The following is a 23,214-nucleotide window of genomic DNA, read 5'->3' as shown; positions in this document are numbered from 1 at the left end:
CAGGACCACTATCCTGCAAGAAGAATGGCTTAAAATCCCTCTGACCACTGTGCAGGACTTGTATATGTCATTCCCAAGACGAATTGATGCTGTATTGGCCGCAAAAGGAGACCCTACACCATACTAATAAATTATTGTGGTCCAAAACCAGGTGTTTCAGTTTCATTGTCCAACCCCTGTATATAACAACAGCAATGTTACTGATAAGTGCATGGTACTAATAAAACGTTGAGCCCACAGGCCCCACTGGCAGCCATCTACGCCAGAGTAGATCCAGCCATGAACCCAGACAACCGAGACACCAGGGGCACATCACCCCTGAAGAGGAGGCCTGCCAGAGCCAGGGAGCCCAGTCCTCAGAAAGCAACCACTGGCACACACCAAAGCACCCAGCCCTGGACACCGAGAACCACCAATACACCAGCGGGCAGAGGCACCAGCCACCGCCAGGGAGTGTGTCGGGGGAGGAAACAGCACCCACATTTGAAGGGGTGCCTAAGCTGATCCAGGAGAGGCGGCGGCCCAAGACCCAACCTGACACAAAAACAGGCGCACACAGTCACAATCACACATTCCCACCCTCATGCGTACAAATAAAAACACTCACACCTACACAACCAACAGAAAGACACACAACAATGGGCATCGTACACTCACTCACACTCCCCATACATACTCTATACTACCAGGTCCACGTACCGATACCCCAGAGGGGCAACCAGCCCCCAGACCCCAGGAGGTGGTCTTTTTGAATATGTTATTTATTGAGAATCCTTTTACTATCACAACCGCAACAACAATAATAGCTATAATAATAACTTCAATAATAGCACTGCTCAGTAACATGTAATATATAAATAATTTAACAGTTTAACATCTATTAATAATTGTAGCATTTTTTCTTTGTATAATAATTGCAATAGTAATAAGAATAAGAAGGAGAATTTTGTTATTAACTTGTTTACTAATGAATACTTCTGGAGGAATGCACTAATTGTTAGAAATTATTGTATAATTATTTATTTGAAACATTAATTTATCAGTGGTCTGGGTTGTTATTCATTTATTATTACGTCCTTTCTTGTTTGGTTTTTTTTTCTCAAAATAAAGCTTTATCATTATCATCATCATAGAGGAGAACTCTGACGAAAACTGAACTCATCAGTAAATAAAACAGCAGCCTTCAACAATAAACTGACGAGGAACCAGAAAAGGCTCTTGTGGAATGAAAAAAAAAAATCAGCACATGACCAAGAGCTGCTGGGTTTTTCAAAATAAAAGAAGAAGAATTAGACCAAAATCCGAAGAAAAACAAAACTGGGAGAAAATCCAACAAATTTGCAACAGAAAAAAATGTTTGTTAAAAATGAGAATAATAAAAAACGCATGTAAAACTTAATTCGGAAACTAAGCATTTATTTCGAAATTCTTTCACAGAAAGTGATGAAAGTAGTCAGATCCTTCCCTGGATGTAAGCGCACAATGTCAGTGTATTTATGTGTTCAGCTGCCCCTCACACTGCGGTCTTCTGCAGCGTTTTTAAGTGAGACAGAGCAGCAGCAGCGGTCATATGATGAGGAACAGGGCGGAGTGACCGCCTCTCTGAGCGGGACTCAGGGATCCTGTCCGGGCGGAGACAGAGCAGTCAGATCGGAGGAGAACTTACCGCTTCTAAAACCGGACACACACGGTAAGTTTCTGATCGACTTTAACAAAGATTTGCTCAAACTGTTTTACTCCTCAACAATTTACTCAGCAGTTAGTTTTGACCTCTGAAAGTTTAGACTACCCCGTTCATGCCTTCCTCTGCAGTACTGGACTTTGAAAGTGCCAGATCCTTACACGCCTTACGGGTGATTTTTGCCTCTGATTGCTTAAAATGGAAAGTACCACGTTTAGAGCGCATGTTTACATGCAGCCTGCTGCCAGAATATCTCCCATCAGAAAAATGATGTGAACAAAAAGGCTCCCACAGACTTATTTTTACAATGTGCTTGTCTTTTAAATTGCTTTTTACTACCAATGGTTCACTGGTCGTAAACTATTAAGATGTCAATATGAAAGCTTTAATCGGCAGTTAGAGAGCAGTTGTCTGTTGTTAAACTTGTCAAAATTTTAAATCAGCTTAAAAGGTCAGTCTGACTGTTTTCACAGTTATTGAACTGATGTTATGAGTAGAGATTTACCAATCAACCCACAAGAGATCAGTCGGTTTGATCAGTAATGATCAAATTCTGAGAAATCTGATTCCTCATCATTTCTGACATGCATTTCAACTAAAACCACCCATCATATTCAGTCTACAAATGATTGTTCTTTAATGTCTTTTTTGTTTATTACCAAAAAGATTAAGTTTATTGGTTTTCTGCTGGATTCAAAACCTCTTTCAATGAACTTGCTGCATGTTTATTCTGTTTCAGGTGTTATAGTAATTGTGTCAGAAAAAAAACCCCACATTAAATGGTCAAAAGTGAAGGCCCCAGGCCAGATGTAAATGAGACCCAGATGGTATCAGCCTGAAAAAGCCTTATCAGTGCATCTCTATTTCCGATCAAGGAAAATTCCATGATATTTTGATCTAAACCTCCACTAATACATCAAAATGTTTTAATTATAATGAATCTATAATACAAAACAGAATCTACACTACTGAAAGCCTCTAAATTCAAAAATACCTTATTAATCCCAAAGGGCGTTTAAATTACACCAATCCTTCACCCCTTGAAAGAGTCAGTTCACATTGCATGACTTTAGGCCTTTTACTTGTTGTTTGTTACTAGGTTACCAGAGCTGTGATTTTTGAGGCTCAACAAGACAAAACAGGAAAATAACTGAAGTACAGAAAAAACCCAAGACTAAGCCTGACAGCAAAAGATAGATGTTGACGTTCAAGTAATTTGTGAACCTGAGCAGACAGTTTACAATCAAAGATTGCTGATTGTTGACAGGGATTTGGCTTTTGAGATGATTATTGTTATTTTCATCTGCAACGAGAACCTAGCAGTCTGGTGATGATAAATCAAGCCAAATGAACACGATGAAGACATGACACTCTGGTACAGACATAAGAAGCAGGTTTAGATTATAGGTCAAAGTAGCAATCCAGTGTTTTGCTTTGAGACTATGGATGAAGAGCTGGTTATATGGGAGAGAACTCCCACAAAGCTTTTAAAGCTATACTTTAAATTTATGTGTGATATTTTGTACTCTCTGTTAAAACTATGGTAATAGTTATAGTAAATTAAAAAAATAAAATAAAATCTGTGATATTATTTGTGCCAGTGCTTCTCATCCATCCTCACCTGTAGTTTTCAGCTCTTTTAAAATGTGGTTTTATGTTTTTTTAAATGTTCTGCATATTAGTTTCCATAATTTCTAGGGTATACTCCATCTCCTCTGTGGAAAATAATGCCCTGTTCTGTTATCAGTGTTGTTAGAGCCTTAGTTCTCATGTATTTTGCTCATTTTCTTTGAGGCTTGTTTTTCCTGTTACCTCTCATCATCCCCAGTAACCCTTATTGTGCCTTCAGATGGAAATTTCACCACCTTTATGCTCAACACTCACTTCTTTCCACTCAGTTCAATATCCCTGGGAGCCGATTAAGTGCCTTGCATAAAGTTTTTTCACCCCTTATTTTCCACATTTTATCAAGTTAAAACCTCAAACTTTGATGCATTTTATTGAAATGTTATGTAGTTGATCGCCACAAAGTAACACATATTTGTGAATTGTAAGGACAAGGATACGGGGGTTTAAAATGTTTTACAAAAAAAAATCTGCAAAGTGAGGTGTGCATTTCCTTCAGCCCTGTTTACTCTGATACCACTAAATAAAATCTAGAGCGACTTGTGGCCGTTCAAGGGTAACCTAATCAGTAAATATAGTCCACCTGAGCATGTAACTAGTATAAATTCAGATGTTCTTTGAAGGCCTCAGAGGTTTGTTAGAGAACATCAGTGGACAAACAGCATCATAAAGACTGAGGAACACAGCAGAAATGTCAGAGATAAAGTTGCGGAGAAGTTTAAAGCAGGGTTAGGGTATAAAACAATACCCTGAGACCATTAATTGGAGAAGCAACTTAGGGGCCTGGGGTAACTCTGGAGGGGCTGCAGAGACCCAAAGTTCAGATGGGAGAATCTGTAGACAAGAGAATTATAAGACTTGACTCTACTTGTCTGGCCTATATGGAAGATTGAGTAGAAGCAAGCTGTGGTTTAAAAAGCCATAAATGGCCTGTCTTAAGGTTGAAACAAGACATACGAGGTACTGTATACATGTAGAACATGTTGAGAACAAAGAAGTGTTCTTTTTGGAGCTTTATACCTTTTGATCTACATGCAAAATGATGTGCATGGAAGTAAAATAACAATGGAGGTCACCCTGAGCACACCACTCACCAAACACAGCAAAGGTAACATCATGGTGAAGAGATGCTTTGTTTTAGGCGTGGACAGAGAGCCTATTCAGAACTGATTGGAGGATAGATATAGCTTAATGCAGGGCAACTGTAAAAGAAAACCTGTTAGAGGCTGCGTAAGACCGGGGTGGAGGTCCCCCGTCCAACAACCCTAAATATACAGCAAGAGCTACAGTGGTATGGTTGTGATCAAACATCTAAAATAGCTCTCAATCCAATCTTACTGAGCTTGATCTATTAAGCAAAGAAGAATGAATAAAATATTCAGTTTTGGGATGTATAAAGCTGTTAGAGACATAGCCCAAAAGACTTGCAGCTGTAGAAACAGTAAAAGTTCTAGAAAGTATCGACTAAGGGTGACTGAATATATATGTGTGCCACTTTTCAGGTTTTTATTTTGAAATCATCACTTTCCTTTAGGCTTCGAATTATTATATAATCTTGTTTTCCATGTTTTCTTTTGTTTTCCTCACTGAAATAATGCGTCACGTTCACCAAACCTTTGAGAAACATTGCTTTTTAAATGCTAATTATTTTTTAGACATGAATGGCTTTTTCTGTGTGTGTTTATATATATGATTGTGTTTAGGTATATCTACCTAACTAATTTAATTTGACCTATTCTAGGATTTTGTAGTATGGTTTTTTCTAGCTATTTGCCAATGAGAAATTTCCATTTTATGTACTTTTATGGAGATCTTCTCTTCTCTTCTCTTCTCTTCTCTTCTCTTCTCTTCTCTTCTCTTCTCTTCTCTTCTCTTCTCTTCTCTTCTCTTCTCTTCTCTTCTCTTCTCTTCTCTTCTCTTCTCTTCTCTTCTCTTCTCTTCTCTTCTCTTCTCTTTTCTTCTCTTACAGTTTTTTTCCCTTAACCTTTCTCCCCTCTGCCTGCTTCGTGCTGCTTTTAGGTCTTCCTTCCAACATAGATTGAGCAGGATCAGGCTCTGGAGATCTTACAATATTGTTTGCAACACAACGCCTCCTCTGTGCGAGTGTTTCTGCCTCATAGTGGTGCATTTGTTGACAAACGTATTCCCAAAGCGTTATCTAATGAAGTGGGTGACGACACCTCAGTGTCTTTGGCCAGTAGTAGTCGTCATGCAGCCGGTTCATCTCAAGCTGTACAATAGTACCCTGTCATTAGCACGCACAGAAGAGGACTGTTTTCATTGCACAGCAATATCAGCCTCTCCATGCACATTCATTCTGCCTTTATGATGGCTGGGTGCAGCTGGAGAGGAGCTCCCAGCATGTCTGCAACTGTGTACACTGGGGCTCTGACACTGCTGCATTGTTTTGTAAACAGCTTGCTTAGCTATACCAGCCTGATGCATCAGTTTTTTAGGCACTTTCCCATGCAATGCCAGTCTCTGTCTAACATGCACACTTGTATTATTCTAACAGGTTATCTGGGAATCCATCTGAGACAGAAGCAGGATGGAGTCTCACAGACTCAGTGGGTCTTCAGATGTCCAAATACAGAGGGGCTACATGCTGCAGCACAGTCCTAGAGCCAGCAGCCAGGAGAACCTGTTTGGAGTGAGAGTGCAGGTTCAGGGCATCAAAGGTCAGCCTTATGTGGTTCTGAATACTTCTGGTGAGGAGAGCCACAAGGATGTATCTGTCATAACTCACCAGGCAGGTTACAAACCAGGCACGGTGAGGAGGTCTGCAGATGAGACACAGAGGAGGCCAAACTCCTCTGGGTTTAATTATCAGAGTGAGTCTGAGATCCTGAGACCGTATGCCCCAGAAAATATCCATAACCATTCCAGGTCTCACCACACATCCCTTTCTACTGAGACATCGCAAACTGCCAAACCCAGGATCCCTCTGCCTGCCGAGGGCCCTGCAGAAGACCCAGCTGAGTTCAACCATAACCCCAAATGTCCCTCAGAGGGACATAGTGCTCCACTGTACCCAAGCTCAGTGGACACCGACTCCATCATGTCCGTCGGCAGGCTAATATCCCAATTCAACAGCAGCCTGCAAAGGGGAAGAGGTCCGAGAAACCGACTGGACCCAGAGGCTTGTCGGCGGTCCCGCAGTGTAGACAGCAGTCGAACCTCGAGCTCCTCTTCATCATCACCTTTATCCAGCATAGCCTCTTCTCTTAAGGGCACCAGAGGTGATACCCCAGCTGGGATTTATCCCCCTGGATCTGCCAGAGCTCGGCTTCTTGGTGGAGAATCTGCTTGGACAAACAGTGGGGAGGAAAGCAAGCTCAGCAAAGGACAACAAGGGAAAGAGACAGTAACGCTGTCTCACAGAGCAGAGAAACCGGCTGTCTCCAGGCAAGCTGTGGATCAAACTGCTAAATCTGACGAAAGAGACGCACAGGTAAAGGGTTTATCCAGGAACAAAATAGTTCTTTAAAAGTTAGTATTTATTGGCTGTATGTTCCCTAACCAGGTTACTCCTGATCTTCTGAAAGGACAGCAAGAGCTCTCAGCAGATCCACCAGAGGAAGCAACAAAGCAAATACTCTTCAGTTGTCTTAAAAATGGGTAAGTGCAGCCCAACAGATCAGAGGACACCTCAACTCTTTATTTAGGTTCTTCATTTGGAGAAACGCACTGTAACCACATAGGAAGACAAGATAAGCTAAAGGCTTGACAACCTTATTAGAACAAGGAGCTCTTAGACACACAAACTAGAAAAAGGGAAACACACAAAGCTTTACAAATGTTTTGATAGGTCTTAGATTGTTTTTTTACATTTTGTCAAATTTCAACCACAAACTGTGCAGTGCTTTAATGGGACTTAATGGGATGGAGCTAACACAAAGTTCATTAATGTTCTCTGAGGCCTTCAAACAACAGCTGTATTTATACTGAGATTAAAATGCACACAGATTGACTTTGATTACTAATTAGTCACATCTGAAGGCAGTCCTGGTTTTTATTTAGGGGTACAAGTGTAAGTGGGCCAGAATACAAATACACACATTTTAGATTTTTATTTGTTAAAAATTGTTGAAAAAAAAAAGATTTTTCCATCCTTTTCACAATTATGTCCTGCTTTGTGTTGGTCTATCATATAAAATCCTCTTTAAATACACTTAAGATTGAAAAAAATTAAATAAAATTTACTTTATTGACTATGAATAGTTTTGAAAGGAACCGTATGCGTCTTTGTTGAAATGTGCTAAAATACACACAACACCACCTCTAAAGTACACATGATGACAAGGTAAACCTTTTTGTTTCACTTGTCTCAAAAAAACAGAGGTGCTGAAAGTGGTGTTCTGGATTATTTCTTGGTAATTTGTTTAAGCTCTCTGCTGTCAAACTGGATTTTCAGATGCTTACCTTCTGTTCGCCTAAGTTTAGCCAATTTATCAAGGTTTTAGAAATAGTGACAAAACAAATGAGACTCCAAACCTTATTTAAAAATGTCATATTTAAAAAGGAATCAGCACAGTCTAGTAAAATATTTTTTAATGTGAAAGATGGCACAGGTAGGTTTGATGAAGAACGTGACTATAACAATTTCCAATCTCCAGTTTTTGTAAAGCACTGATTTGCCAATCCCTGTTTTAATATTGGAAGATATAAAAACGGATATCAACTTTTTGCATGGAGGGTCATTAGATATTTATATAAATAGCAGTAGTGACATCACACTATAAAAAAAGGTTGATCTATTTTTAAAAAAAAGACAAAATAATGACAGTTGACATTTCTGTCTTTAGCATCTTATATTTAATAAGCACATTTCTTGACATACCTGAGAAAATACAGTTTGCTTTAAAAAGAGTTTTTGCACATTATTTTTAGACACCTCCTAAAAACTTAAAACACCTAACTTCTTCCCTCAGTAACACCATTTAAACAATCTTTTTGTCAACGCAAGCTGATATCACTTACTGATTTTTAAAAGATCCGATTTTTTTGAGTTTGTGATTTGGCCGGTCACCCGTGAGAGCTAATCATGATGAGATAAATCGGCCAATTATGATCACCAGACATCTCCAGTGATCAGATGATGTTGAATTCACCAACTTCTCAGGACTGAAACTCTTCTATTCAGAGGAACTGGGTAAAATCTTTCTAAGCCAATGTGAGCAACTCAAAACAAGTGTTCAGATAAATTAATTACTGAATGGGTGGGTCACGCAAAAGGCTGATTCACAGATTAATTATTTTGCTTAAAATAAATGTTATTCTGGAACCTTTTATCTGGTAGTTTAATGTTTGTGTTTTTTTGAAAGAAATGTTTAAGTGATTTTTCAAATCATGTTTATATTTTCAACAGATTTTTACCTATAAGAAGGTGTTTGGTAACTTGTTTTTGGCATCTTTTAGTGATGGGTTTGTGGTTTCACAGCTAAATTCCTGTAGGAATCTGGCTGCTGTTCCAGCTGCGTGAACTCAGACTCCCAGTAGTCAGGAATGCAAAGCATGAACATGTTTTCACTGATAAAATAACTGCTTTGTCTGGAAAACTTTAAACATCCACTAGTGCCTGCCTTGTGCCGGTGTGAAAAATATGTTCCAGCTGAAGTCCTATCTTCTCTGAACCTGGCAGTTCAAATTGAACGACCATACACATTATCTTTTAAACAAATAGAAAATCAACAGCTCCGACTGGGTTTCAGAACTATGCATCCTGTTTTTTCAGGCTCACAGATGATGACCCCACAACCCAAAGAAAGGTCAAACTGCTGCTTGATGACATCAACAAGCTCAAATGGAAGACTGTGGAGAGTATGGAGGAGGAGGAGAAAGTGAGATGTTCTGATCTGCATGATTTATGTCGCTGGTGACATTGTGTTAATTAGACTTCTGGTTTTTTTGTTAATCTGTAGGCCTCTGCAACGGGACTAAAGGCACTGCAGGAGAAACAGACGGCTCTTGAGAAAGAAGTCTCTCATCTGAAGCAAAAACTGGACATTGAGATTAAGGTACAGTGTAATTCACCTCATCATGTGTTTCTGTGTCTGATTATGTTGTCTTAAAAGCTTATTTTATCTCATTTGCAGAATGAGATGACTTTAGCCAAGGCATTTGAGAAAGCAAGGACTGAGAAGAAGAAACTTCAGGAGGAGTTGAACAAAAGTCAGACGGAGCTCCGCAAACTGAGAGAGAAACTGGCAGAAATTGAGGCAGAACTTCAGTCCACCAAACAGGAGTAAGGATCTGAACCTTAAAACTCACAACGTTTAAATTTATAGCTTTTGGACATCAAATCACGTCTACAATGGCTGTAGCTGTCAGTTTATGATTTAAAAATGAACCAAAACAAAAAGACATTAGCACTGTTTATTTTTTTATATCATTATTGCCATAATGGCTATTAATATTGCATGTAAGAAGTTTTCTTAATATCATGCAGCCTTAAATTATTTTATGATATCAACTTAGTTAAAAACACAATTTCCATCTGACCTTGGTCCAGGAAAATGATGAAACTGAACTCTTCATAAGAAGTGCCAATAAATGGCGAGGAAGGAATGTTTTATCCTGGACTGAACAAATGAAAGAAAAAAATATCCATAACAGGGAAGGAATGTCTAAATGAAGAGCAGGTGTGCAAACAAAAACATAGGACAGAAATCATTGAAATGAGTGACAACCCCAGACTTCACTTTAAACTGCAGATGCAATTTGAGAAAAAAATACACATTAAATTAAATCTTCAAGAATGTTTTTGATTGGCCTCTTGGGTGTGACTGGAGAACAATATCACTTAGAGCCACAGGATGCATTTTTAGCTGACATATATTCTCAAGAAAAACAACCACTGTTTTCTTTTATTTTAAAACTCTGGATCTTTGTTCTGCCACATTAATCTAGTAGCTTTGCCCAAGTCACAATTACAAAACCCTAATTTCTGTTTTATTCCCCCACTTTTCAGCCTGACTCCCTAAAAGGCTTACTTCCATCTAACTGGAAAGCTGCTGTACTGAGCTGAACAGCCTGTACTGGGAGGGTGTGCCTGTATCTGCTACAATTTAAAGAAACTAATACTGGAAAACAATCTTTTAGATTATCTTTTCAATCGTGTGACACTTCTGCTTAAATATGAAAATTTTTGACCTAAAGGGTTTGGAAGCTTCTTTCTGAGATGCAAAATACTGTGCCCTGCAGAAGTATTTACACTTACTGAACTTTTTCACATTATGTCATGTTACAACCACAAGCTTCAACATATTTTATTGAGATTTTATGTGATAGACCAACTGAAATTAGGTCATAATTGTGAAGTGGAAGGAAAATGATACATTATGTTCAGATGTTTTTACAAGGAAAAATCTAAGTAGTGTGACATGCACTTTAAAAGTGCAGAGGTCAAATGAGACCAAACTTAAACTTTTTGACATACATGTGGTGGAAAGCTAACTATCATTTTACTCTGAACTCACCATCCTACTGTGAAACACAGTGATGATAGCATCATTCTGTGGGAATGCTTTTAAAGAGACAAAATGTGAAAAAGTTCAAGTGGTGGGAATACGTTTACAAGGCCCTGGGTGAAACTGAAAATCATTATTTCTTCTGTGTTTGTCGTGTCTTTAGACTGACTCAGATGAAGACAGAACGAGAAAGAGCCAGTGCAGAGATGAAAGACCTCCAGCAACAGCTCTCTGAGATGCACGATGAGTTGGACAAAGCCAAGAAGACCGACGTGATAAATACAGAGAAAGAGGTCCTTCTTGGGGTGAGTGAAACCACATACATTGGTCTTTGGGAAAGGTTCTCCACTGACCTGTGACATTTTGTATCATGGAAATGTGTCAGGATTTGGCACAGCTGCGTGTGGACTTCCAGGAGATGCTACAAGCCAAAGAGGAGCAGGAGGAGGTGCTGCACCACAAAGAAAGGGAGCTTATTGCCCTGAAGGGGGCAATTACAGAGGAGGTGGAGACTCATGATAAATACATCACTGCTTTGAAGGAAGAATATGAACAGGAGATTGAGAAGCTGCTAAATGATTTGCAACAGGCTAATGAGGTAAAATAAAATATTTTTACTCATGTCATACCTTTGTAATGAAATTTATTTGGACTTTCTTTTTTGTTTTGCCTCTAAGAGTAACATTTACTTGGGTCAGGAGAAGGCTCAGGTGGATGAGGAGAGAGGTAAAGCAAAGGTGCAGCTGAAGGAACTGATCCAGGAAAGAGATAATCTGAAAGGAAAAGCTAGAGAACTCAGCAATAAGGTGGAGCAACTGAATCAGGTCATCCAGGAGTTCAAAACCACAGAGAGAATGATGGAGCAGAGAACAAAGCAGCTGGAGGTGAGAGGGTGAAAAATCTGAAACAGACATGAGCAACATATCTCATTTTCTTTTGCTTCTAGAAGCTTTTAATCCCACTTCCTGTTCCCCTCCTCCCTCAGAGGGAAAAGAACCAGGTGGAGGAAATGCTGGAGGATGTAAGGAGGAGCGAGGAGGAGCTGTGTCAGTCTAACCAGTCTTTGCTTTCCCGCTTGGAGGATGTGCAGGTAATAAGACACAAAAATAGTCAGGAAATAGTACCTTGTAAAAGTAGTCATACCCCCCACTATGTTTAAATAGTTCTTCACGTTTCAACCTCAAACTTCAGTGTATTCCAATGGGAGTTTATGTGGTAATCCAACACAAAGTATGGCATAGAGGAAAAAAATGAGGAAAATCATCTTTACAAAATATTTTATATATAAAAATCTTTAGAGTTTGTATTCAATCCCACTTACTCTGATACCCCTAAATAAAATCCAGTGCAACCAATTTCCTTCAGAAGTTACCTAACGCATTGTCCATTTGTAAGACGTTTAATCTCAGTTTTAATCTCAGTTTTAATCTTTCTGTTCTGTGAAGGCCTCTCAGGTTTGTTAGAGAACATCAGTGAACAAACAGTATCATGAAGGAACACAGCAGACTGGTCAGGAGAAAAGATGTGGAGATGTTCAATGCAGGGTCGGGTAATGAACCATCATCCCAAGGTGTGAACTTCTCACAGAGCTCTGATCCATCCATTTTCTGAAAACAGAAAGAGTATGGGACAAATGCAACCATACTAAGATATGGATGTACACCTAAACTGACAGGTTGGGAAACGAGAGCATCAATCAGTGAAGCAGCCAAGAGGCCCATGGTAACTCTGGAAGAGCTGCAGTGATCCATAGATCAGGAGGGAGAATCTGTAGACAGGACTACTATTATTTGTGCAGTGTACAAATCTGGCCTTTATAGAAGACTGGTACAGCCACTGCTAAAAGAAAGTCCTAAGAAGTTCCATTTGCAATTTGCCACTAGCCATCTGCAGGGCAGAACAAACATGTTCAAGGTGTTCTGGTCAGATTAGAGCTAAATTGAACTTTTTGACCAAAAGAAAAGGTTCTTTGTGTGGTGGAAAAGTAACACTCCACTCCAACCTGAACACATTCATACCTATGGTGAAACAGTTTAGTAGCAGCATCATAAGTTATTAAAATTGACTGACATCGCACCTTATACAGATAAAAATCACAAAGTCCTTTACAAAGGGAAAACATGAATAAAAGATACCAAAAAAATCAAAAGCAGGATCCTACAGATAGCACAAAAAAGTATGTTTTCAGCTGTTTTTCCACGAGTGAAAATTTTGCAGACAGTTTAAAAACAAAGGAAGCTTATTCCACAGTTGAAGTGCAACAGTTTGCAAAGAGCGATCCCCCCGGGTTTCATCCCTGCTCTGAAATCTGGTCATTTTTGTTTTGAGGACCTGAGGCCTCGATTTAAAGTTTGTGGCTTAAACAATTCAGAAATATAGGAGGTAGATTGACCATGTAAGGCCCTGAAAGTTAAAGTCCAAATTTGTTAATGGATTCCGTGCAATGACATAAAAACAGTGATGTGACCATTAAGCAGGGACAGGGGTGGTTTTACAAAGTAATAGATCAGAGAGACTTAATTCAAATGTACGCCACAGTTTACCGAGTTTTATGTCTGTGAGATTTCATTTTCCTTCCTGCTTTGTGTTGGTCTATTTTCCATCAAATATACTATTGTTAGTGGTTGCAACATGACAAATGTGGACAGGTTAAGGCGGTATGAGTACTTTTGCAGGACAATAAATATGACATCAATCATATCTAGACATTAAATTATGATCTGCAAACGTAAACCTACCTATGCTTCTAAGAGTAAGCTGACCAAACTAAACCATGAGCACAAGGAGTTAAAGGAAAAGCTTAAAGAAGAGAAGAAACAAGTTGAAGAGCTGTGGAAAACCAAAGCAGAGTTGGAGGACGAGAGGAGGATGCAGGACAGGGCCATGGAACAACTGCAGAGAAAGGTGAGAGGGAGGAAAACTGCTTTTAGGCCATGTGGGAGACTCCTGCATTTTTCCTAGTTTTAATCCCACATCCAGTACCCTACCAGAAATATGCATGAAGTCACATGAGGTCAGCAGAAATGGCTGATAATTTATGTGTTTACAATTGTCTTATATCCCCCATGTCCAAATACCCAAAGACTGATCACAGTCGTGTGCTTATGCGCCTGTTTAGATGAACACCATCATGGAGGAGTGCGAGGCGTCCACAGATGTGCTTCAGAACCAGGTCGACGAGGCCAGAGAGAGGAGTCAGAGGGAGCTGACTGAGCTACGCAGGCAGCTGCAGGAAAAGGGAGGAGAGCTGGAGAAATCCAGACAGGCAGCCAAAAAACTGCAGGAAGAGGTGTGGCCCTCATTGTCCAAGATTCATCTAAATGTCTTAGTCAGCAGAATGTGGGGTCACAGGCTGGGAGAAAAGATTAAAGTTATCTTGTTTCAGGTTTTCATTAGAACAAAATGACTCAGACTCAATGAATCTGGTCTATCCCCCCACCCAAGTCCACATGTGAACGTTAAACTTCTCTTCATCTGTGATTTTGACCACTGGTCTGTTCTCTGACCAGCTGCTTCCTCTGGAGGAGGATCTGCGACGGTGTCGCAGGGAGCAGCAGGAGGCCCAGCTGAGAGGCCAGCAGCTGGAGCAGCGGGTGGAGGAGCTGGAGGAGAAGAACGCAGCTGGGCTGGAAGAGCGCGAGCGCCAGATCAAACTCATGGAGGTATACTCAAGTTGAATAAACAGCAGCAATAGCATGGATGCAGATAAAATGTTACTGTTGTGTGTAAACAGACACAACAGTGCCCACATACTGCTTAAAATGTGTCACTGAAATGAAATCACAAACCAAGAAAATGAAATGAAGATTACTATATTCATTCAACAGTTTTACATGTTTAAAAAGTGGTTTAAGATTTATTATTTTAAATACATGATTATATTATTATAATGCCACAATATGTATTTATTCCCTAATCCATCTGAGAGGTCATAAAATGACTCATTTTTTAATTAAATACAACTATTATATGTCTACAGCATTATTCCAGTGTTTTCTGCACAGTAATTTAAAGTAGGAGCACATAAAGTTTATATTTTATACAAATTAAAACTTTCAGATGTTTAAGATTCATGAATAGCCTGAAACCAGGAGCACCATGTTGACTCTCTGCACTTCTGACATATAATTATACAATTATATCAAGACTACCTGATCCCACATAATATCTAATCTTCCAGTTTATGATTAAGAATTTAAATCTACCCACACTGGGATTAGAGGAGATTTTAATTCAGTTTTGTTAACAAGCAATAGTTTATTTTGTTCAATTAAAGAGGCTTCCAAGATACATGCACATAAATAATAAACAAAAACCATGTCAGCTGGAGATCAGCTTGTATTTTTGTTATCCCTGGTTCACCTCTTGCCATCCCTGACATTAGTCATACTTTACCCAAAGCAAAACTGAAGCCAATAATTACACCTCAGTTTTATATTCTTGCATACAGCACCCTACACACTTATTGGCTCCTTTCCTGTGTAAAGAAAACGTATTTGAATATATTCAGCTTTTATTCCATCTCACACTGATAAAAGTGTAAAAATCCAACCTTTAATTCTGGTACGTTTATTGAATGTTTTTAATTAAATCACTGGTGTCATGATTATTTTGCACCTCTAACATTTCCTATAAAACTGTAGCATTTAAAAAATTATACTTTTCTTTTTTGGCTGATCCAAGAGTTGAGTAGAACATGTAAGTGTCCTACTGAAAAAATGGGGTTGTGCATACTACTAACTCCAGGGGTGCTAATAATTGTGGAGGGTGCTGTATTATAAAATATTTGCCGGGTTAGGGTTGATCACCAAACCAAGACAAAGTGTCCTAACGTCTTTAAGAAGAAATGATTCAGTTAGATGTAGTTTGGTACAAATGCCCATCCAGCGATGGGTATGTAAGAGAGTAAGCCAATGGATGTTGTTATCAGGGAGTAGCCGGAGCATCCTACAGTCGGGCCAAACAGGGAGTGAAGGTCAGCAGTCACAGAGGATGCCTTGTTAGGGTTTACAGTGGGGGTTTGGATGCCATATGTGGATGTTCTCATGCAACCATTCATTCCAACATTAGTCCACTGTGACACAAGCACACCCTTATACCATAGTGTTAACCCTTTATGAAGTCGGGTTTTGTACATTTTATTCTATTTCTAATTTTTCCAAAGTATTCACCCCCTAAAGTATTCAACTGCCCCCTAATCAGTGCATTTTATTGGGATTTTGTAGAGTGGAATAAAAAGGCTGGTTTCCAAATATTAAAATCTAAAAGGACAGGTGTGCCTTTGTGCTCAGCCTCTTTTACTCTGATACCCTTGTGAATACTTTCGCAAGGCAATAGATTATATGGGGTCTCTTAAAATATGAAGAACGTACTTGTGAATACAGAGCAGTAGATTGTTAATGTTTCAACATATTACTATAAGAACCCCTAAAAATAATTACCAACAGCAAACGATAAACTGTTGTAATTTAGACACATATAAATACAAAATACAAAATAAACAGTTTAAGTCTTGAAGAATCTTACATGTAACCTTCAATAGATCTGACTCTGCGTTGTTAATTTGTTCTGGCTTGTATCTGTCTGAGCTGACCTCAAATTACACATTTTTCTCCATTTTACAAGTGTTCTTGGACTCTAACCTCCTCACAGACAGCACAGCCTTGGAAAACATTGTCATACGACTCAGCACTGTTTCTTCTGCTGATGACAACATTGCAAGTGAGCGTGCCGAGTGTTGACACTGCGTATCAGCAGAGGAGGCTCGTGTTTACTCTAAAAAGTTATCAGACCTGTCTGGGTGTTTTCAGGGATCCTCGTTCTTCCCTTCACTGTCTTCTCTCCTTAATCGCTCACTTCAAGGGGAAAGAAATGAAGTCTAAAGAGTGAGAAATCTGTAATTAATGCCTCCTAATGTTATTTTTTCTGTGTTACCCAATCCTTCCTTTCTCTAATCTACCCTCATCACTTCTGTACTGGCACCTAAATGTTAGAGGATTTATCTATTAAAATGCACTTTATGCTGTTCTTTGTTCCCTCAGGAGCGAATCAGGCACCTAGAAGAAGATCTCAACGATGAACATAGCAGTTCGGATCGCTTGATGGAGCGATTAGACAAAGCCAAAGAACAGGCAGGTTTATTCCTTTAATTCCTTTTCTTTTTTCATTTGAGTGTTATGATTTGTTGCCTGTCTGCAGTACAAAGTTCCAGCCCCACATCTGTTTTCATTATAAACAGATGTAGTTCTCTTATTTCCCCCCTAAAACAATGGGAACTGCTGATTTGTGAGAACAATGTGGCTGTTTTCTCTAAGCCGGGGTGGAGCTCATTGCGACAGACTCAATTCAAACTTCATTTTTGATCTTCAGTGTGCCTGTAAAGTAGGCCATGATGTTTTTGGAACAAAGTGCTGCAAACTAATTGACACAAAAATCTATTTTCGGTGGAGTGGCCCACTCCCTTCAGTGGGCCTCTAGATGTTATTAGTGATGAGAGTCTGATGTTTCTGCTGAAACCAGACCACATTTAGTCTGTGCTCTAACGCTTTGTAATACGCCCCTGCCTTGTAATAACATGTGACTGTGTTTTGTGTCAACACTGAAGTTAAAAACATACGAGGCACAATCTTATATTAAATATTGTGGTTAGAAGTAAAGATTAATGTCATCGGTCCTTGCCTGCTGAATTGGTATGCTGTACAGTGTTGTGCAAAAGTATTCAGACCTCTTGAACTTTTTCACATTTTCAACACATTATAATTGTAAATTTCTGTTTCTTTTCATTTTGATTTATTCTATTTGGATTATCTGTGACAGAAGAACACAAAGCAGCACATGATTATGAAGTGAAAGCCAATGAGAGCTTTTACAAAAAAAATCTAAAAGGGGTGACATGCATATATAGTCAGCCAATAAGTAAATAGAGTCTGCTTGCGTGTAATTTAATCTCAGTATAGATACATCTATTCTGTACTCCACAAATCTGGCTTTAATGAGAGTTGCAAGTAGAAAGATTGTTTTAACTCTGCCAGAACCAGAGGCAGACCCAAAAACATACATTAAAAGTGATCATATGAGACCAACTTGAAATCTTTTTGTATGGAGGAAAACTAACTTCGCACATCACCCGGAATACATCATCCCCATGGTGAAACACAGTGCTGGCAGCATCATGCCGTGGGGATGTTTTATATTAGCAGGTACAGGGAAGCTGGCCAGAGTTAATAGAAAAAATGTTGGAGTTAGTACTGGGTGATTCTATAGAAAACCTGTTAGAGGCTGACAAAGACAAGAGACTGGGGTGTATGTTTACCTTCCAGCAGGACAAGGACCCCAAACATTCAGCAAGAGCTGCAGTGGGAAAGTATATTCATATGTTAGAATGGCCCAGACAAAGTCCAGACCAAGATCCAATTTTGTTGTAATTATGTTGATTTATCAACTAAAATACCAATAAAATAAATTAAGGTTTGTGGTTGCAATGTGACAAAACAAGGGTCATGATGCAGGGCGCTGTATATGAAAGCTAAAACAATGTTACTTTTCGTTTGTTTGTGACAGATGGATCAGATGAGGAATGAGCTGCTGCAGGAACGAGCAGCCAGGCAGGATGTGGAGTGTGACAAGATGAGCCTGGAGAGACAGGTACTGAACCCAGGTGCCACACTGCAACATTAAAGCAGACAAACACAAAGATCGCACCTGGTTTGTAACTTTAATAAAAAGGTCTGAGGTTTGGTTATCCTTTGGTCGGGCTCTGTCTCTATGCAAAGTCAAAATTCAAGTTAAAGTAACCGCTTCTTGAAAAAATGCCCCAAAACATCAAAGTCAAAGCCAGAAACGACCATTAACCAATGATCTAGCGTGATTTGTAGTCTGAGCAAAATGTTCTTCACACTTAAAACTTTCCTTTTAAAGACCACTCAGCATTGCCTTTCTTTAGAGCAGAACTCAAACCATCACAGTTTGTGCTTCACCAGTTGGCTTGGTATTCACTTTGTATAACATTACATTGGCAGTTGCCATGATGAATTGTGTAGCCCGGGGGTCTGCGTCCTTTACAATTTACAATGAGCCATTTTTGTCCTCAGTCCAGGTAAATAAAACTCGTTTAGAGCTGCAAATGTTACCTGACATTGTAAAAAAAGACAACACTTAACTTTTGATAAATATCTAGTATGAGAAAGTAGTAATCATCTTTAAAAAAACACCATTTTATTTCTATTTTTGGGTTATAAAAGAAAGAACAATATGAAATCTTTGCAAAAAGAGTTTTTTCCATGGGACATTGATATTTGTGGAAAATGTATGAAGTAAAAGGTACATAGTTTCCAATCTAATAACAAGAGAAATGAATCAAAAAAGTATTTCTGCTACTTTTATTGTCATTCTATTGTGGAAATTTGAAAACTGTTAAAACTTACATTTGTAATTTTATATATATATATATATATATATATATATATATATATATATATATATATATGCCATATAAATACATTGTGAGATCCAAAGAGCCACTTGTGGCTCCAGAGCCTCAGGTTGCAGACCCATGGTGTAGTTACTACTGTTCAAACCCAGAACTGATACTGCCAGAACCGCGGTATCAAGAAATTACTTATAAGGGACCTGTCCAACGATATGAAGTAGGCTCAAACACACATAATGCTCTTATCTTTAAGAAACAAAGCCATTTCTAAGTCAAATTGTTTGCCAGTTATCATACCTGCTAGATGTCAGTTGTTGCCAGAGTGGCGCAATCCATTTATAAATTAACCCTTTATGTGTCAAGTTCAAGGAGAATTTAAAGCCAGACTGTTGAAGCTTGAAAAATTATTGTACAAACATTGCCTTATGATTAATTAAAGTTTACACTCATTTTATGAGGTATCCACGTTAGTTTGTCAATAACATCACATGATACCTGAGGTATGTAAATATAATCTGCTCGACTGTTATTAACAACCTTGTGCTATAGCATTCCATATAATGAAGGTTTGATAATATAGCAAAAAATCCTTTAGTTTTAAAAACCTGTCTCTGTTTCTGAATTGAAACTCTTGGTTAAATTCATTAAAAAAATAAAAAGAACAACTATTATAGTCATAATAGTCTATAGAACACATCCTGGAGAGACAAGGCCATGATATCATGGCAGGATCTCTTTAGCTCTTCCCTGTTAATAAGTAAAGCCTCAAATCCTCTGGTTGATTACTATTTTCAGAATAAAGACCTAAAGAGCAGGGTTACTCATCTGGAAGGATCCCAGAGAACAAACCAGGATTCACTCGTCTCAAAACTGAGCAGTCGAATCCAAGAACTGGAGGAGAGGCTGCTGGGGGAAGAGAGGTGAGTACATTCTGCACAAATGTCTTTTCTTCTCACAAAACATTTATCATACACTAGTACGTATGCTAAGGATGTGTTGAATAGTGTGTGGTTCCATGGATAATCTCTGTGAGATACAGTGCCCTGCAAAGGTATCAACCTTTTGACATTTTGGCACATTACAACCACAAACCTCAATGCATTTTAATGGAAAGTAGCACATAAATAGGTGGAAAGGATACATTGTCTTAATTCATTTTTCCAAGCTGAAAATCTCAAGTTTGCAGATATGTGGTTCACGCCTCCTTCTGTGATACACTGAAAAAATCCATGTCAACCAATAGTATTCAAGTCACCTACCCAGTAAATAGAGTGGACCTTAGTGTGATAATCTCCCTGTAAGTATAGCAGTTCTGTGAAGGCCTTAGAGGTTTGTTAGAGAACATTAGTGTTCAAACAGCATCATGAACACCAAGAAAGCTTTTGAGATGTTTAAAGCAGGGTTAGGTTAATTAAACCATATTCAATGCTTTGAACATGTCATAGCAAACAACTTAATCCATCCTCCAAAGACAGAAACAATTTGGCCCAACTGCAGTTCTACAAATTCATGGCCATCCATTTGAACTGATTGGCTGGAAAACAAAAACTTTGATCAAGGCAGAAGCCAAGAACCCCATGGCGCCTCTGAATGACCTGCAGAGATCCTCAGTTCAGATGAGAGAATTTGACTTGTGTGTTTGTCCTGCACTCCACTAATCTGGCATTTTCAGAAGCGTAGTGGTAAGAAGAAAGCCTTTGTTAACAGAAAGCTTATAGATGTCCCATTTAAAGTTTGTAGGGGCACAGCAGACATCAAATAAGATGCATATACATCAGCCTGAACACACTACCCCGAATGTGAAACACAGTGGTGGCAGCATCATGCTTTGGGATGTTTTTCTTCAGCAGGGGCAAAGAAGCAGGTTAGAGTTGATAGGAAGATTTATGGAGCTAAATACAAGGTAATAAAATGGCACGGTGCTTTATTTAGGGAATCAGAGGAAAAGAGGCAGAAGCAAATCACAATTTTCAGATTTTGATTTGTGAAACCATTGAAAACCATTTATCATTTTCCTTCCACTTAACAATTACGCCCTACTTTGTGTTGGTCTATCACATAAAATCTTAACAAATGCTGAGGTTCCTGGTTGTAATGTAACAAAATGTAAAAAGTTGAAGGGATATGAATACCTTTGCAAGGCACTGTGTTTTTGGTGGTGTCTATTGAGCCCTCAGATCATTATCTCTGGAGTCTCACAAGTATCACTCATCACTTAAGGGTTTGGTCACACATGGCTGCAGCGGCGGTTTGACCTTTTCATGCTTTACCTCTCAGGGAAAACAACAGCCTGCAGCAGGCGAATCGCAAACTGGAACGCAAAGTGAAGGAGTTGAAAATACAGGCGGACGAGGAGCACATCAACCTGCAGAGCCAGATGGACCAGGTAGGAAAATCCGAGTTTTTAAAGGACAGATCAAAAAGAAAAAGACATCATTTGGTGTATTCAGAATGTTACTTTATTAAACTTGGCAGCTGACTCAAAGGTTGAAGACAGCAAAGAGGCAGATGGATGAGGCGGAGGAGGAAATTGAGCGTTTGGAGCACAGTAAAAAGAAGCTGCAGAGAGAAGTGGACGAGCAGATGGAGGCCAACGAGCAGCTTCATGGCCAGCTGAATACTCTGCGAAATGAGATGAGGTGACTTTTCCCCTTTAATAAGTTGGATATTGTTTTGTAACTCTTCTAATTTTACTTTTGTGTCATCACCAGGCGTAAGAAGAAATCACCTCCCTTCATGAAGCTTGTGGAGGAAGATTTGAACAACACGGATGATTTTGGTTCAGATTGATGGACTTATGGGATAAAAAATACTAATGGACTTCATGAAGAAATGTTCTTACTGTGAAGATATTGTAACACAGCATAATACCATTAACAACTCAGGTGTGAATTATCATTTTCTACTTTGATCTACAGCTATTGGCGCTTTGTCAGTGCTGACCTCTTGTGGTAATATTTATAACTGTATTTAATGAATTAATGTACATTGCATTTTGATTTATGCTTTGTTTTCTATCAATATATTACTGTGAATTAAGATGGCATCAGCCTAATCCAAAGCAAACAATTATCCAGATGAAAGCACTTTTTCAACATTTACCCATCTGTATGTACCTTTAGAAATGGTAATCTAAAATAAATCTAAATATTTTATGTTTGCACAGGTTTTTGTTTGTTTTTGACACAAATGGTATTTTGATATTTACAGTGTCTAGCAAAAGTGTTAACATCTCTCCAACTTTTTCATATTTGTTGAATTACAACATTAAACTTCCATTTATTTTATTGGGGTTCTATGTAAATGACATAAAGTATATTATAACTGTAAAGCAGAAGGAAAATTATTTAGTAAAATAAAATAAAAAGATAAAGTACAAGATAAGAAAATGTAGTGTGTGAATGAACTGAGTCAATATTTTGCAGAACCACCTTTCTCTAAAATTATAGATGCAAATCTTTTGGTGTGTGACTCTACCAGCTTTGCACAACCAGAAACGGATGTTTGTGTCCATTCCTCTTTGCAAAACAGTTCAAGCTCAGTCAGAATGGATGGAGATCATCTGTGAATACCAGTTTCAAGTCTTGCCACAGATTCTCAATTAGATTTCGGTCTGGAGTTACAAAGAACTATTCTCTGATCTAAACCACGTCTTTCTAACTCTGGCTGTATCCTCAGAGTTGTTGTCCTGCTGAAAAAATCTCAGCCTCAAGTCTTTTGCAGCCTCTAACTTTTACTTTCCCAATATTGCCCTGTATTCTGCTCCATTCACCTTCTCATTGACTCTGACCAGCTTCCCGAGCCCTGCTCAACAGAAACATCCCCACATCATACTGCCACAGTCCTGTTTTAATATGGGATGACGGTTTTAGGGTGACATCCTGTATTAGTTTTCCATCACACACATAATTTTGCATGGATCTCATCTGACCAGAGCACCTTCTTCCAACATGTCGATTGTGACACCTGCAAGGCCTGCAGTGAACTGCAGAGGAAACTTCTTATCTTCT

The 23,214-nt window shown here is 38.8% G+C and overlaps 1 protein-coding gene across 3 annotated transcripts; it reads left to right on the top strand.

The window, feature by feature from the left end:
- Positions 1-1,523: 1,523 nt before the first annotated feature.
- On the top strand, positions 1,524-22,359 carry LOC124884199 (cingulin-like protein 1). 3 transcript variants are annotated; one of them, XM_047391976.1, is made up of 19 exons: positions 1,534-1,690; positions 5,823-6,758; positions 6,858-6,925; positions 9,042-9,147; positions 9,229-9,324; positions 9,403-9,551; positions 10,940-11,081; positions 11,162-11,374; positions 11,454-11,660; positions 11,762-11,866; positions 13,528-13,680; positions 13,895-14,065; positions 14,286-14,438; positions 16,818-16,907; positions 18,337-18,420; positions 20,000-20,124; positions 21,482-21,590; positions 21,680-21,843; positions 21,916-22,359. In XM_047391976.1, exons 2-19 carry the CDS (start codon positions 5,856-5,858, stop codon positions 21,992-21,994), a joined length of 3,117 nt encoding a protein of 1,038 aa, XP_047247932.1. In that variant the 5' UTR covers positions 1,534-1,690; positions 5,823-5,855; the 3' UTR covers positions 21,995-22,359. The 3 variants fall into 3 exon arrangements, 2 of the variants coding, with proteins under 2 accessions (XP_047247932.1, XP_047247927.1); XM_047391971.1 differs by having other exon boundaries at positions 1,535-1,690; positions 6,831-6,925; XR_007042401.1 differs by lacking the exons at positions 21,680-21,843; positions 21,916-22,359 and having other exon boundaries at positions 1,524-1,690; positions 6,831-6,925; positions 20,000-20,239; positions 21,458-21,573.
- Positions 22,360-23,214: the final 855 nt, after the last annotated feature.

The sequence above is a fragment of the Girardinichthys multiradiatus genome, chromosome 2 (genome assembly GCF_021462225.1).
Source record: "Girardinichthys multiradiatus isolate DD_20200921_A chromosome 2, DD_fGirMul_XY1, whole genome shotgun sequence".
NCBI lineage: Eukaryota > Metazoa > Chordata > Actinopteri > Cyprinodontiformes > Goodeidae > Girardinichthys > Girardinichthys multiradiatus.
Note: the sequence above shows the minus strand (reverse complement) of the source record. Positions and strands in the feature narration are given on the sequence as shown.